The following is a 17,126-nucleotide window of genomic DNA, read 5'->3' as shown; positions in this document are numbered from 1 at the left end:
GAAAACTCTGTTGACTCCTCAAAAAGGAAACAAAATAGAAATCTAGTCTTCAATTAATATGATTGTTCAGCAGTAAATTTATTTTACTAACTGAAATCGTTTATCAAAATTACGGTTAGGAGTAGATTAAAAATCTTATTTTAGGCATTTCTGAATGGCTGATTACAAGCAGCATTTTAATTTTTTAAGTTAAATCACACTCTTACCTTCAAAATATATATTATAAACAACTAAAATAAAAATCTCTAGGTACACAGATAAAATAAATGCCATTTTCTTCCAAATTTTAAGGCTTTTCTCTTTCTTCTCTCAAGTAAAAAGGAATCTATGATTTTTTTTACTATGAGGTGAATAGCCCATCTTGTATGTATATCCATGTGTTTGTATATGTATACACATACATACACAAAGATCTTCTGCTAAGGCACTCAACAAAGACCTAATATACTTAAATTAAGAAAACATTAAAATTACAATATGCAAACCCTTTTCAACACAAGAATACTTAGCATTATCATTTGTGTCACATAACTTCTTATTCCCTTTCTCCAAAGGGCTCAGTACAAAAAAGCACCACACAAAGGAAAACTTGGCACTTAAAACTGGCTTCCCCTCAACTTCCCTCAGTTTGATTTAAGGCATCTTGGTAAAAGAACACCACCAGATGGCATCACAAAAGCAGTCCCAATGCCTTAAATCAGGCTAACCACCAATTAATTATATGTCAGTCATGGCTGCATGGACAGTATAGTCAACATCACGATGGACTCCTGAATTCTTCACATTGCGTTCATGGACAAAGTCAGTGTAGTTTCTACAAGCAGCCTGGGGTGGTGGCAAGGCCCCTGTGCTCCACTGGGTTCCACCACGTTGACAGCGATCACTGGCATCAGATAGCCTGGATGGTTGGGGAGGGGGAGGGGAGCACAGTTAGTCATTAGAAATAGACAGGGTGGAAAGTACAAGAGGTAAAAAGATCAGGTGACAAAAGGGGTTGTGGGAAAAGCAAGAAGAGTATGAGGAGTGAAAACAAAGAGAAAAGACACATATAAACTCCCATGTATCAAAGTAAGCCCTTTATTACTGCCATACTACAGATGTCATATCAATGCCAAGAATTATACTAAAAAGTATACATGTGGCAGTATTAAAGGACTTAATTGACAACTCAAAAATAGAAACAAACTTCTATTCCATGCAACTATAGAATTTAAAAAACAATAGCATCTCACTCATTTAAAAAAAGAAAAAATAGATACTCTTGGTATAAGAGCAGGTTTCTCAAATCTGGGTTTTACCAAAGAGCAAAGTTATCACATTGTACCTATACTTGATGTCATTTAAAGTAAGAGCTTCAACAGTATCTGGACATTTGATAAAGATTATTATACCGTCCAGTCTTCTAATTGTGATTTTTGCCACAAGGACAAAAGCAAGTATGAAAGAAAGGTTTTTTGAAAACATCATTCTTAAAATAAGAAATAACAGGAATCCGATAGATGAATTTAGGAATCCTTACGGAGTAATAATTTATAGCACATAAATTATACTACAGCAACTGAATTTTGAATTGTTTTTCACAATTATCAGTGATGTGTTATGGAAATTCACGAGTCAGCATTTCAAGGTTAACATTGGAGAATTCTCTCAATCTTTATTAAAATAAAACACAAGATAGGAGTTATCAAGCACAGCCAATGTCATAAGATTCTCTGCTCCTTTCCAGAAAATAAAGATTCATATGTTCATTAGTATCCTTTAACATGCACTACTCTATTGAATCACAACTGAAAAGTCAAGAAGTAACAAAAGATTATGGTAAGATTTAATTATGTCAGATCCCTCATTAATACTTATAATAGTCCTCCTTCAGAAATTTGCTACTCCTTTCTATTAAATGCAAAAAACAAATTTTTGTACACTAAGAAATAAGAGGCAAAGTTAGAATAGATTTTTAAATGCATTAGATCTGTATTTTCAAAATGGGTCCCTCTGATTTTAATACAGTTACAGTAAAACCAATGTTATTCCTCAGATATTCAATAAATGATGTGGACTAAACTTGGAAGCAAACTGCTTTGTTTCCCATCACTGGAAACATGTTCATCTAAACTGATTCACAAAATTTAAATCCACAGACTATGATTTTTTTTGACTACAAGTCAATTCAGAAAGGTTTCAAGTGCTTCAAAAATGTTAATTTGTATTTAGGTAGCTAATTTTTGTTTTTATGGTTGTATGAAAGTCATTCACATGAGCCTCATTTTCCCAAATGATGGTAGTTTTAAAATCTGATCTTCTGCCTGCTGACCTTTAATACACCATTACGGTAGTACAATGGGGAACACACCTTTTATTTAACAAAGAAGAGAAAGAGAAAAACTTCTAACAGGTCACATGTCAGTCAATTCTACCACTGTCATTCCCAATTTTTGTAATGTGCACTTTGCATTTCAAAATCCTACCAATTTATTAATTTCTAGAGGAGGTCTATTTTTGTTTGAAAGAAACAAAATAAACTGACAATCAACAATCAAAGCATGCAAAAGAAATGAGCCAGTTATGGACAGTAAGCATTTTGGATTAAAGGCAGAAAAATCCATCAGCTTCCAAGAAATGACAGCATACATTCAGTTGCATCCCTCTGATTAGGAATGAGAGGGCTCATTATGTTTTGTCAGTATCACCACTTTGCTCCATTCCAGTCTAGTAGATCTCAGCACAATGTACAAAGATGACACACAGCTCCAAATTGTTCTTTTTTTTTTCCGGAATTTTTTTTAAACCACTGACACTCAATACCTCTCCTCTTTCTGACAGTCATTTCTATTTAACTCAAAAGGAATTACAGATCACATTTAGCAGAATTATGGATCTATAAATTAAAGTTTACCACCTTAATAAATGTTTTAGTATTATAACAAAGGGCAGACTGCACACTCACACCACTATAAATGTAACTAGCCTCAAAATAATGACCTAGTATCTATTTCAGCGGAAGTACATTTGAGTGCAGATTGTTCTTGCCAATGGGAGTAAGTACTAATAAATATCTTAAGAAATAAATCCAATATGGCTGGGTTTTAGCCTTTGGAAAGGATGTCAAGGCATAATTTAAAAGAACTTAAAGGGAGGGACAATGAGGAGAGGCAATTAAATCTGGGATTCAGGAGTCTTAATTCTAAATCACTGAGAATGAAAAAGAAGCCTAGGTCAGACCTATTTGGAGCTGAAGTCAAAACATTCCCACCTAAGGAATTACCCAGTGTCCGCAAAGCACCTTGCAGTTAGGCCAAAAGAAAAGTTAAAAAAAAAAAAATCAAATGGAGAAGACTGAACGAAAATAATCACCAACCACCGTTCGCCCACCACCGAGAAGGAAGAGCCGCTTGCATAAAGAGCCGAATGAAACCTTGAGATCACCACAGACAACCCATTAGGTTTCAGATACTAAATAAACTAAGAGCAAGAAAGACAAAGAAAAATCCATTTGATTATCTATTTTGCCGTCACAGATTAACATAATGGAATACATGCAGCACCCAATATAAACCGCCCAAATTAAATATTTCTAAGGAAGCTTAGCTTGCTTTCATTTCATTTGCTTGAAAAAAGAGAAGATCCATTGATTATACCCAACAGACAAACTATTCATATCTATGTGCTTAAAATCATGGAAAAAAGATGTAAAATAGACAAAATTCTAACAATTCAAAATTCAAAACAATTTTGTTTTTGTCATCTTTTTTCAATCCTTATCTTCTGCCTTAGAATCAATCCAAGTACTGGCTCCAAGACAGAAGAGCAATAAGAGCTGGGCAACTGGGGTTGAGTAACTCACCCAAGGTCACATGGATAAGATGTGTCTATATTCATATTTGAACTCCTACCTCCACCTCCAAGTCTAGCTCTTAGTCTACCAATCCACTTCACTATCCCTCTCATCATCTTTTAATTGCCTTTCATTTTGTAGAAAGTAATATTCCTGATTCTACATAGTTGAATCTATATAGTAATATTCCTGATTCTACATAGTTTTGTAGCCTCATTTTCCCCTCAATGAAGCTTATTTTCCACTAGCTTCTCCTTTGGAGGTGAAGTAGTTACAAAAAGGCACCATGGGAGAGGTGTTTTTTCCTCTTTGGAAAAAAATACTGCAGTAAACCCTCCAAAAACATGTCAAGTGGAAGCTTAGGGCAGTTAGCAATCACTTAAGATAAGCATATTATAGGATCCTTCTCACCAACAAATTTTATTTCCCTATCCTCCCAGGGTTGAACTGTCACAAATATGAGTAGTTTGTCTTAAATAATCTTATCATTAAATTCAGAGTAAGGTTAAATATTTGGATTGCATGCATACAAGTTACATTTTCTCTGGAATTAAGGCTTTACAAACCATTTTCTGTCATGGTGGCTCATTCCTGGACTCCTTGGAAGATTCTCTATCTCCACCAGAATAGGACCAGAAGGAATGGAAGAGATTACAGGCAATCTTGTACCCCTAACCTTAGGGAACAAAATATGAAAATAATAATTTTACCTAAATGTTTTAGAACAAACAGCCTACATAGAAGACAGGAAAGAAGAAAGCCTAACAGGTATACAAACTCCCAAAAGTTGAATACTGAATGGTGATTGAAGGCAATGCAAACAGTGGCTGAAGATTTATAGAAACTCTAAGAGGAGCTTCAAGAACTTTTTTTTGGTCTGGTGCTCTATTCATTGTGCTATCTAGCTGCTCTTTAGAGTGCTTTTCATCTCATCTCTCTTTGCAGAGGTAAGAAATTTTGAATAGATGTTTACAGAGGGATCCTTTCAATACTAAGAGACACCAGACATAATGGTAAAATTATTAACTTTATAGAAAGAGAAGTTGACACATGGAGAGAGTAACTTGCCCAACCTCAATCACTAACATTTGATGCCCCAAATATCAGACCACTGACTTTTTCCTACTAAACTGACATACATGAGGATGTAACAATAAAATAACATACAAGAAGAAAGTGAGTATACTGGCCTAAAAATTCTTGCTATTTAGTATATTTTAAGAATCCTAAAGATTTACTTACTTGTTGAGATCCATTGTTCTGGATTGAAACATTCTTCTGGAGACTACAATTGAAAAAAATTCAAAATTAATTTTTTTAAATTTCAGGATTTAGTTTTTAATAGTTCTATATCTACATTTTATCTACATGTATATCTATCTATGTGTAGATAAAAATATACATTTATCTCAGACAGAAGGAATAAAGGTAGCAGATGGATATTTTTGCAGCAAAGTTAATTATTATCATCTCCACTTCAGAATATGTTATCAGGAATCATTTGCTTTTAAGCTGAGGCTTGATTCAATTGGCAATGATTGACATTCTCTATATGTGAGGCAAGTTAACAGTACTTTCTTTTATGTAGGGCCACAACAAATTCCTGTAATCTCTCTTCTCTTTTCTTATGAGATTTATCATGGACTAAATAGAATCGGACTATGATATAAAATTTTACCAGCAGGTGCCACCATCTACCACATCCATAATGTATCAGATATATTTTCCTTCAGCTACCCAAACAACTTATGACAATCCTTTGCTAAAAGCCACCATTTCAAAGTATCCATTCAGTTTCTCTGCTATTTTCCAATGTGTTCATGGATCACCCTCACTGCTTTTCTCTTCTCTTCCTATACCAGCCAGTGTTAGTTTCAGATTGAGTTTACAGTGTCCATCTTCCTTCCAATAAATGATTTTTTAAAAAAACAAGTAGAACTGGTTCTAAAATTGATCCCTGAGGGAACCATCAACTGATTATACTTCTTTAACCATAGAAGAACCCCTTAAGTCTTTGTTTAATGGCTTGCTTCATTATAAAGTACAGCTGCCTTTGAGGTCCAATAATTCTCATTTTTAGAGATGAAATACTAGAGACTAAATAGATAACAACTTTCCCAAGAACATCCAGGCAGTAAATGGTAGAAGTACAATCTGAATCAAGGTTTGATAGTTCCAAATATAGGACTAATTTCACCATACCACATTGTCTTCTTTTTCCCGAGCCTTTAGTTACTACTTAAAGTCATTTTGATAAAAAATTTTGACACCTCGTTTCCTCCCAATACAAAACAGTTGGATATGTAATTTTCTATTTTGACAATTCTGCAAGTTTAAATAAATTATACATTTATTATTTCCCTTTATTCATTTGCATTAACTTTCAATTAAAAATATTTATTAAGTACCTACTCTGTACCAGATTCTTGGCTCGGGGATAGAGTCAAAATGGCAGAAAAGGAGTCAGTATTTTCACCCAGGTTAGAAAATGTACCAGACCAAATTGTGTCCAGGAAACCAAGGTAAAGTTAGTAACTTTTCTGATTCAAAGAAGCTTAGGAAGATAGACAAGAGGTCTATGGACACCTGGGCAAGGGCTGATTAGGAATACAGGGGCAGTGGAGGAAGTAGCAACAATAATAATAAAAATTCTAGCAATCAGGGAAGGGGGTTAAGGCTGAACACCAGAGCTATAAGCAGAGGGGAAGAAGAGATCGCAGGGGAACCCTGAATCAAGTGTTAGGACCAGGAAACAGTGCCAGCTGGCAGCTATCACCCATTATCCTCTTCCTGGGTCACAGTTCCAGGGTGGAGAGGAACAGTTGCAATTACAAGTAAAAGAGACGTCCAAGCCCTAGTTGTATGAAGTAAGAAACGAGTTCCAAAAACCAAGTTACAAATTCATTCTTATAATACTTCTATAAGAAACAATGGCCACTACTCTAATTTTACTTGACTCTAAAGGGGAATTCTACTAAAAACTAAGAACATTATTTGCTTACTGTGGGGGTCCAAAGAGGATTTCCCTTTTTCAAGGTCTATCATGTAAAAAGAAGTATTCTAATTCTGACCCATTTTTCTCATTTATATACTTTATCAACTAAATATGTAATTGAACCCACAATTTCCCTCTCTATTGTTTTTTACCTTCAAGGCTGATTCCCTTCCAAATTTGAGTGAAAACTGTCAGATGCCAAAATGGGAACAGTTTCATTAAGCGTGATAGTTTAGATTAGAAGAGAATCATAACAGATTAATAATCATGGAAGAAGCAAGGGCATGAGAGAACAGATAAAAGTGTAGCAGTCATTTTAGTCACTAGGAGATTTTTTTAAATAGGGGGTTCATTCAATCTGTACAATGTTTGGAAGTTTTTAAAATCAAACTTTTTTATGACTAAGAGAAACTTTCTGTTTGCCATGGCTCCACGAAGCAAAAATTTGTATACATATTTATAATATAACTGTATAATAATGGTAACTAGCCACTCCTGATATCTGAATCTAGAACCAAAGAGAATCCAAAACGGTGATTCACATTCTCCTCTCTGATGATGTGAGTGATATTCATATACTACATGGAATAATCAGAGTATCTACTTGTAACTTTCAGAGAAATTATTTTATCTAATAATGGTTTGTTGAGTCTAAATCATTATATTTGGATGAATATAAACACACAGAAAAAAAATCAGGAACCCAATATCTGTATTTTTTACAAAAGATATAGTTCTTGAGCATTTTTCAGGCAAATGAAACTTTAAAAGAATTATGACAGAAATAAACCAACCAGGATGACAAGCAATTCACTTACTTGACAAACCTGATAAGAAACTAAATTTTAGGGAGAAAGAAAGTACTTAGGGGAAAAAAAACACACAAACACACACAGAGATTGCACTGGGAGGCATCATAAAGCCATATTTTCTTGTGGCAGTAAAGAACTGTAGTAAACAAAATAGATTATCCTAGACCATGGAACAGATGACCAAATGTGGTACATGAATATAACTTATGCTATGAGAAATGAAGAATTTAGAGAATCAAAGGAAGCATTGGGGAAACTAAAGCAGAATGAAGTAAATGAAACCAGGAATACAACATATACAATGGTTCAGAAATGGAAAGAATAAAAAAATCTGAAACTGAATGCTATGTAATGATAATGACCAAATCTGTTCCTGAAAAAAAGAAATGCTCCTTCTTCTCTTTGGGAGATGGGGAACTATGAATGTGAAACACTAAAATTATAATTAAGACTTGGTTGATATTTTACTCAATTGCTTTCTCTCCTACCCATGACATTAACTGCCTGCCTGTGTGACCCTAAATGACTTAACCTTGTTCAGCCTCAATTTTTTCATCTCTAAATGAGAATGAGTACCTAACTCATAAAGAGGATCAAACGAGTTAATAAATATCAAGTGTTTTGCAATCCCTAAAGTACTATTTAATACCAAAGCATGTAAATACCTATATATTGCTTGCTTTTTTTTCTAGAACTGTTACTTTTTATTTGTTTTAAAGGAGGAGTATATTTTACTACTAGGGCTTTTGTAATTTAATTTGTAATATAAAATATATAAAGACTTCATTCATACTATATAAAATCTGAAAATCTAACAGTATTAGCAAATGGGAACTGTTTGCTTCAGATCATCTTCACAGAATTCTAACATTTGGAGAATAAATACATGATTCTCAGACCCTACATGGATGATACCATCAGCATTCTGATTGCTGTGGCCTCCTGACCTCCAAGAGGCTCCCATTCTTTCCTTTAAGAGCTCAGGGTCTAGCTGAAAATTTTTCTCTCAACACCTATCCTCACATACTATAGGACTTCAACATACATACATACTGCTACTCCCTCAAACGCCTTAATTTCACAGTTCTTCCAAGTTAATAATTTCCAATGATCTGCTCTCCCAATTCACAAATACATCATTTCCATGTGTTCACAAGCTCCAAAATTCCCTTATCTGATGGCAATCTATTGTCATTCAACTTCTCCCTATAACCTGCAACCCCAACCCCTAAGCTTTATTACTATCTGTCCTCATCCCTAGAATGCTTTCCCTCTTCATCTCTGGCTTCACTCAATTTCCTGCCAAATCCCATCTTTAATACAAAGTCCTTCCTGATACCCTTAATTCTAATGATTTCCTTCCGTTAATTATCTCTAATTTATTCTGGATGTATCCTGTTTATAGATAGTTGGCATGTTGCTTCCCCAGTTGGTTATGTGCTCCTTAGCAGAGATTACTTTTTACTTTCTTTGCGTTCCCAATGCTTAGCAAACACCCTGGCACATAAGAGGTGATTAATAAATATTTCTTAACTATTATTGGGCATTTTCCACTAGTGGAAATTTATATTTTTCCTTAAGTCAGGCTGCACAGTGAGCATGAACACATTCGTTTTTCCCTCATCTAATCTACTGTCCAGAAGGTCTCACCCCCAAACCTCAAAAAAGTTACTTTTCTCTCTGTTCCACTTTAGTTCAATAGTACCTACGTTGCAGAATGGGTTTAAGAGGGAAAATAAACATTGATCAGATATCAAGAGGAAAGTAAGCCATTGAAAATAACCATCTAAGTTCTAGAAATTTATCTAGAAGAATTCAAATCTGTTTACCTGAAAAATAAATATTGTCATGTTGTTCTTAGCACAGTGCCTGACACATAGTAAGGGTCTAGTAAATCATGCTAACTCCTGGATGACCAAATTTAATTTTACATATGCTACCAAAATACCCTTAGTTTACAGTATTCATTATCCCCCAATCCCTTAACCCCAGCCCCAAAAGCAGATCATTGCAATCCCAAAAGTTGATATATTACTCACCTGGATTCTTCAGGTTTTGTTGCATTTGCTGGGAGTAAGAGGGAAAAAAGATTATCTTCAATTAATCTTACAACCACTGTTTAATTCAGTTCATCAAAACAAAAGTTTTACTTGAAAACATTATTGTAGAGAACAAGAGTTAACTATGATAAAGAATGAGGCACAACCCAGGGAAGAATACTCTTTTGACAAGTATATAAAAGTTTTAATCTCTGACAGAAATCAGAAAGGCAGGTTAGGGTGGTAAAAAAATCAACTTAAACAATGAAATGGATTCAAATACAGAGGCCATTACTTTACTATCTCTGTGATTAGAAGGTCCCAGCTTTTGAGTCTCAATTTCCTCCTTTGTAAAATGGGAACACAATCTTTCCCACCTATCTTAATTATAAGAATTAAATTAAATAATGCTGGAAAATGCTTTGTGATAATAAAGGACGATGCAAATATCAGAGTTTCATATGGCTTTTCATCTCTATTTAGCATGGACAACATTTTTCTCCATTAACTCATGAGGGAGTGCACAAGAAAGCTATAGATTTGAATTTATTATGGTGAAAAAGTATTTTAGTTACAGAGATTCAGTGATAAGCCTCCTTAAACATGATCCTATGATGACGAAATAAATACTTTTAAAATAAATTATACCAGAAATAAATACTTTTAAAATAAATTATACCAGAGTTGAAAGAAACAATGGTGAGTAATGATGGTGCTAACAAAAATGGTCATACTCTACCTTTCATCTGCAGTGTTCGTCGGGAATACCTTTTGCTGGGTCGTCTTTCAAAGGACGTTGACCTTCTTGCTTTATTGGTTTTTGTGGTCTGATACTCGGTTTTCCCACTACATTAGAGTAAAACAAATTATGAGACACAACAGTGAATCCACAGTTGAGGATAACCTGATACATACAAGACAGACAGATACAATTGCCAGTTTATTTTCAAAGCCCCAGCTTAGGTTTCATTTTCTTTGCATTCAAAGGATGACCAACGGCTCTGAAGCTATGTGGCATACCAGGTGACAGTGGAGAAAAGATTCCATTTCCCAGAATGTAGGCATTCACTGAGAGCATACTGCAGGTCTGACTTTAGGAAAAAAGAACTATGAAACAGGAGGAAGAAGAATTTTCCAGGAATATGTAAACATGGAATTACTTTATTTCCAGGGCAAACAACAGGGGGTTCCCTAAGCTTCACCATGTCCTGTGGAGTGGGGGTGGAATGCCAGTGGCATCGAACAGGTAGTTAAGGATTCCTGGGACAGGCTGTGGGGACCTGGCAGGGTAGTACACATGAATAGGAGCCACCAAATGGGTACAGAGAAACTTCCAAATCAAACTATACTTCAGGGACTTTTCTACTAATGCTGTGAATTTGTTCCTGAACTGGACTTCAGTTTGGATCCTATTTATGTTTGGCTGTCTTTTAATAAAAAAAATGTGATTTCAAAATGTTCATTGATTGCTAGTAGGTGAGCTGATGGAATAACCTAGAAAGTGAGCTAAATTCTGATGTTCTCAGGACAAACCCTGAAGTATCACTTTCCTAAATGGGGATTTTAGTACTGAGAGGGGACTGCAGATAGCTAGGATTTTTTAATTAAATATCGTTTATAATTATTATCTTGATCATTCTTTAGGCATTATCTTTTACCCTGGTGGGTAGGAAGGCAATCTACATTACCAAGTTTATCTCAGGGATGATTTAAAAAACTGACTTCTGTCAAGCCTCAACCTTACCAAGTGATTTAAGAACTTGTGAATTTTCTCTTTTGGATGGGAATGAGGATGAGGCAGAAAATAAGTTAGCTTTTTGTAGCCCCCCAGTAGTGAGAGTAGGCCCCAATAAATCAGAGCCATCAGCTGGCTAGAGCCAGACACATAGCTCTCCCCCATCTGACCCCCCAGCATGAAAACTTAATCCATCTCCTTCACAAATACTGTATGTACTGCCAAGAAATTACTGGTGAAAGAATTCTATGAGAAACTCTGTTAGACAGTTATACACTGACATACTGAAGTATTATCCTATAGAAAAATCTTAAGTTTTGGTGAGGTAAACTAAGTCAATGTCTCTATCTTGTAAATTATTACTAACCACTGTCCCTGCAAAAGGCTTACCTAATCGCTTAGCCTACGTCATTTTCCCTTTAAAGTGTATACCCCAATTCATTAAACTTTGTCACTGCTCAAAGAGATCTTTCTGTGTGGTTCTTTGTTGGTCTTGACCCTCCTGTCAGCTTTTAAAGTCAATTTTCCTTGGGACATTAGTAGATTAGAGAGCTGGTCTCAAAGTCAAAAGGACTGGGTTCAATTCTCACCTCTGACACAAAACTGACTATGCACCTCTGGGTAAATCTTTTAAATGCACTAAGGAAATCATAGATCTAGGCCCTATCCCTAATGCCTATTGAGAAATATTTAAGGAAATCATTTTCTTTTCCCAACTTCCAAAAACTTAAAACTTAAAAAAAACTTTTTTTAAATAAGTTATTAAACTTAAAAAAGACTTATTTCTGTTTGAAAAGTTCTAAGAAAAGAAATCTGGCTTATAAGCCAGTCCACACTGTGGTTGTTTTGAATAATGAGCAGGAAAATATTCTAAATTAAATTTTGAATTTTAGAAAAATTCTAAAATTCAAAATTTAATCCTTTACATTTGTCCAAAACCTTGTACTGTTTTCCTATGAACTCTAAGCCACTAAACAAAAACCACTTTTATTCATTGCTCAAAAAAAAAAAAAAAAGAATTCTTGGGGAAAAATGAAAACATTACTCTGGACCTTACATTCCATATCTATAATATGAAGTGAAATAAACTATTTTGGTTCTCCAAGGTTCTTTCCCACTTCAACATCCTATGATTCAATGAAAGACATTTATAGTATAGTATAACAAGTATAACAAGAAATTGACCTGTATCTGAATCGTGAACCTAAACGAATAAATCCTGATCGATTAGACCCTTTTTGTACAGGTCCTCTGAGACGGAAGAAGGCATGATGCTCCACAGCACATTTCCATAAATGTTTGCAAGCTTTTGGGTGTTCTAGTCTAAAGACAAATGTGTGCTCCTGTTCTTTGCCCTGGAAAATAAAAAAATTATGCAAGACAGGTGGTTTCATTAGGGCAAAGATGAATCAATTTTTATTTTATTTAAATATCTAGTTTGTTCTCTACTAAGACAAACTAAGATAGACACTTGTTTGTTATCTTCTGAGTCCAAAAGGGAGTTTAGGGTAAGTGATTCATATTTCTATACAATATATAACTAAAGTCTCTCAAGATATGCTTTTTTGTTTCACTAGGTGACCTCAATGCACAGATTTGCACATAATAAAAAAAATTCTCCTTGGCACTAATAAGTAGTAACAGTGAGGCCATTATACAAATGAGATGTTCAATCCTATTCCTCTCAATTAAGATGAATTAATTTGTCTATTTTCTTGAAAAGAGGCTGTTAAAATTAATTACATTAACAATGATGTCTTAAAAAGCTTAAGTTAGAGGAAATATTACTATCATTTGACATTGATATCATATATAAATGGCATTGTGTTAGGTTTAAAAAATACAATAGTTTAATATTTAAACCCTGTTTTCAAAAAGATAATTTTGTAGCCTATGGTTGATTGCTTTATTTTCAGGCTAGAGCAGATTCAAAATGGCTACTGGCATTAGTTTACTATCATTTCGTTACTGGGTACTCTTCTAAACAGTGTTAGCTTTCCCATAAAACATACCACAGTAAGTAATATGTCTTAAAATTCCCTAAAACCTTAAGAGAGTTAAGAGATTAATGCCTTTTATTTTACTTACAAATTAAATAAACCGCATAGTTCATACAACTGAGACAAAGGCTATAAGAGTTATTTAGTAAAATAAAGCTATTTCTTAGATCATTAGTCTTATTGGGAGATAACAGTTAAAATCATAACCCATATATGTTAAATAGTAGTTTATTAGGATATTGCCCTTTAAAGATACATAATTCGTCAAGAGTCATCTTTATGTTAATTCAATTTTTGTTTTCATTACATTAGTATTGCTCCAAGAGCATCTAAGTTACAGTGCATGAGTCATTCATTACCCAAGAAATCTACTCAAATAAGTGTACACTGAAGACAATTTTAGAGAATCCAAAACTTAAATTAAAATGCAGGATTTCAAATACTCTTTATGGGAAGAAAGGAAATTATTACAAAGTACAAAAAAATTTCCTGACCCTTAAAAATAAGGTGTGTTCTATTCATGCACAAATTTAGAGGTCTTCAGTTGTTGAATAGTGATCATAGCAAAAAATTACCTTCCCTAACATGAATAGATGATTGGAAAGTATATTAATGACACATCAGTCCTGACGATCTTTACTAGGATGTGGTAGAGAATGATTAGGGTTACTCCAGGCTTGTATCAGGAGGATCAGTTTCAAAAAGAATCTGACCAGCTGTGTGACTCTGGGCAAGTCACTTGACCCCCATTGTCTACCCTTACCACTCTTCTGCCTTGGAGCCAATACACAGTATTGACTCCAAGACAGAAAGTAAGGGTTTAAAAAAAAAAAAAAGAAAAGAAAGCAAGAATCAGAGATTCATCACAAAATAAGCACCTCACTGAATGTCTAGGTTACTTGCATGACCAGATCATTTGTGCATAAATAACATTTCTCAAGATTAAGGCCATGCCTAAATATAATTCAGAGTTATCAGAAGCAAAAGTCAAAAAAACCTCTTTAGAGCTCTGGGGCAATATTTTAACTTCAAAGTGCTGAAAAAAGGATTTAAGAGATTGAATACTTCCATTTTACAAATAAAGAACCTGGAGACTAGAAAGTCTAAAGGATTTGGTCAAGAGCAAAGTAGTAAATAAGCTGGTACAAGAACCCAAAAGTTGAGTTCTTGTATCTTGCCTTCAAAGCCTCCTTTCATTATGAAAAGTATTTCATTTTTGTGTGCTACTCACATAAAGGTCAAGGAAAGAATATCAAAAGTTGCAAAGATGTCAAATAGAATGATGCCAAGAGAGGGTTACTAGATTCAGCAGCTGAGATAGCTGGAAATCTGAGATAGTTTTTCATTGTTGAGGTCAAAAGCCAAGTTAAATGGGGATGAGGGGGAGGTGAAGAAATTGCAGAATTAAGAACAGCAGCTTTGAGAGGATGGCAAAGTTCAAGGTTTCTCAAAAAATGGAAAAATCATGGCTGTGTCGGTAGATAGTAATGAAAAAACTAGTAGATAAAAAGAACCTCAAAACCAAGAGGTACAAGGAGAGACTACAAAATGAGTAAATAAGCTTGTGGCAGATTGGATTAAGGAGCACAAATGAGTTAGGCCTGGCAAGAAAGGCCAATTTGGCATCAGTGACTAGAGTGAAGGAGAGAAGACATAAGTGAGGAAAGACAGAGCTCAAAGCAGATGGGTCTCATTTCCTCAGTAAAATAAGAGGTATCATCCTCTACACAAAGAGGTGGTGGGGAGAGGAGTCTTGGAATAGCCACTATGGAAAATGTTATAAAATATATTAGGAAAAAATAATCCAATAGTACTACATAGCAGTGTTCGGTATTATCATGTGCAGAAGATATGAAAGGAAAAAATAAAGAGGTATCGCTAACACGTACAAATTACTGACAAATAACAGTTTTTTGCCATGAGAAATAAATTGTAAAAAAAAAATTTTTTAAAGAAAAGGTTAGGATACTTTTTAAACAAATATTGCATAATCCTGGTTTATCATAGAGATAAGAGTACAGGGAAAATATTTGTATGAAATATGGAAAGGTGATAAGGTAGGTTCAAATAAAAATTTCTGAGTTCATTATTGTTTGATATAAGTTTCTGCTATTGCCTAAAAAGGTTAGTTGGTAGTGATGGAAAGGATATTGGATCTGGAATTGAACAGCTGATATCCAAGATCACTTAGAGCACAAAATCTATGATCACATGAAATGTAGTATCTTAAACAATTCAAAAGGGCATTTACATGTATTACTAAGTGATACAACTAGTTTTCTCATGTATTTTTTTTTTTAAACCCTTAACTTCTATGTATTGACTCATAGGTGGAAAGAGTGGTAAGGGTGGGCAATGGGGGTCAAGTGACTTGCTCAGGGTCACCCAGCTGGGAAGTGTCTGAGAACGGCTTTGAACCTAGGACCTCCCGTCTCTAGGCCTGACTCTCAATCCACTGAGCTACCCAGCTGCCCCCATATTTTATTTCTAATAGGGGAGTTATAGTGGGATGGTTTAACCAGAATTAAGTATGATTAGATCAATAGTTCCAAATCTATAAGCTGAGAAGGCCCCAGGGAAAGAAAAGAATTCTTACCACAAAGTGTCCTCTATAACTGTGTTTACCCAGAATTATTCTCGTATTTGATGCCAATAAAATATGCAGGCTGAAAACAAATATCATCCAATGAGCATTCTTGAAACTTTGTTCTGTTACCACGGGCTTGGCTTATAAAATGTTATTATATACTTTTGTCTTTTTTCATTCATTAAAATGATCCATACAACTGAATACCTAAAATAACTGGGAGCTTCTAAGCCAGATGATGTTTAAGCTACTTCTCAGCTCTATGGCAACTTATTAAACTCTTACCTGTTCATCATCTTCCACAACTACCAAAGTTAATTTGTTTTTCTTGAAGTCCAATCTAGTAATCTTAGGCCTATAAGAATAAGAGGAAGGTTAGAAGTACTTATAAATGATATAAAGACTTGGCCAACAGCATACAAATAACTTTTTTAACTGATAAAATGCAAAGGCTGAACTACATGATCTCAAAAGTTCTTTCCAACTTCAGAACTCCCTTATTCTAAGCAAATTTGGCATAATTAATTCTGAATTCAAAGAAGAATAAAAGGAAGGCACTGATGCTTATCCAAAATCAGAGCTGGAGAACATCTTGTATTAAAAGATTTCATGACAGCTGAAAGCACATTTGGATGAAGGCAGACGTCTGTCTCTCTCCAGCAAACTCTGCAGCAGTTCCCATACCACTTGGAAAGTTATTTGGATGGTAAGTGTAAATCCAGGGGTGTAACCTCATGTTGTAGACATTATTGTAAATAAAAAGTAAATATAGAACCATACATATTATGAATAAGGATAAGGAGTTACAGTCTTAAAGAGCTGCCTAGAGCAGTGGTGTCAAACTCAAATTATAAAGAGATCACAAGACACGTACTGACTTAGAAAACTACAAATTAACATTATCTATGCTGTACTGTACTTTTATTTATCTTCTAAAACATTTTTCCAATTACATTTTAACCTGGTGCAGGCTACCAAAGTAGCTTTCTTGGAAATGATTTTTGACACCTTTAGCCTAGGGCACTGGAAAGTTAAGTGACTTGCCCAGGATCCCACAGCCAGTATAGTTCACACAGAGGCAGGATTTAATTCGCCAGGCCTTCCTTGATACAAAATCAGCTCTTTA

General features: G+C 34.6%; 1 protein-coding gene across 1 annotated transcript in view; it reads right to left on the bottom strand.

Annotated features, from left to right (window-relative positions):
• Positions 1-717: 717 nt before the first annotated feature.
• Positions 718-17,126, bottom strand: part of EPB41L5 (erythrocyte membrane protein band 4.1 like 5) — a 74,551-nt gene continuing 58,142 nt past the window's right edge. The window contains exons 10-16 of the mRNA XM_044669926.1: positions 16,286-16,355; positions 12,599-12,768; positions 10,418-10,524; positions 9,679-9,706; positions 5,075-5,117; positions 4,399-4,508; positions 718-898 (exon numbers count right to left, since the gene is read on the bottom strand). Coding sequence (XP_044525861.1) covers positions 718-898; positions 4,399-4,508; positions 5,075-5,117; positions 9,679-9,706; positions 10,418-10,524; positions 12,599-12,768; positions 16,286-16,355 — 709 coding nt within the window. The remainder of the gene's footprint in view (positions 899-4,398; positions 4,509-5,074; positions 5,118-9,678; positions 9,707-10,417; positions 10,525-12,598; positions 12,769-16,285; positions 16,356-17,126) is intronic.

Source organism: Gracilinanus agilis, chromosome 3 (assembly GCF_016433145.1).
Source record: "Gracilinanus agilis isolate LMUSP501 chromosome 3, AgileGrace, whole genome shotgun sequence".
Taxonomy (NCBI): domain Eukaryota; kingdom Metazoa; phylum Chordata; class Mammalia; order Didelphimorphia; family Didelphidae; genus Gracilinanus; species Gracilinanus agilis.
Note: the sequence above shows the minus strand (reverse complement) of the source record. Positions and strands in the feature narration are given on the sequence as shown.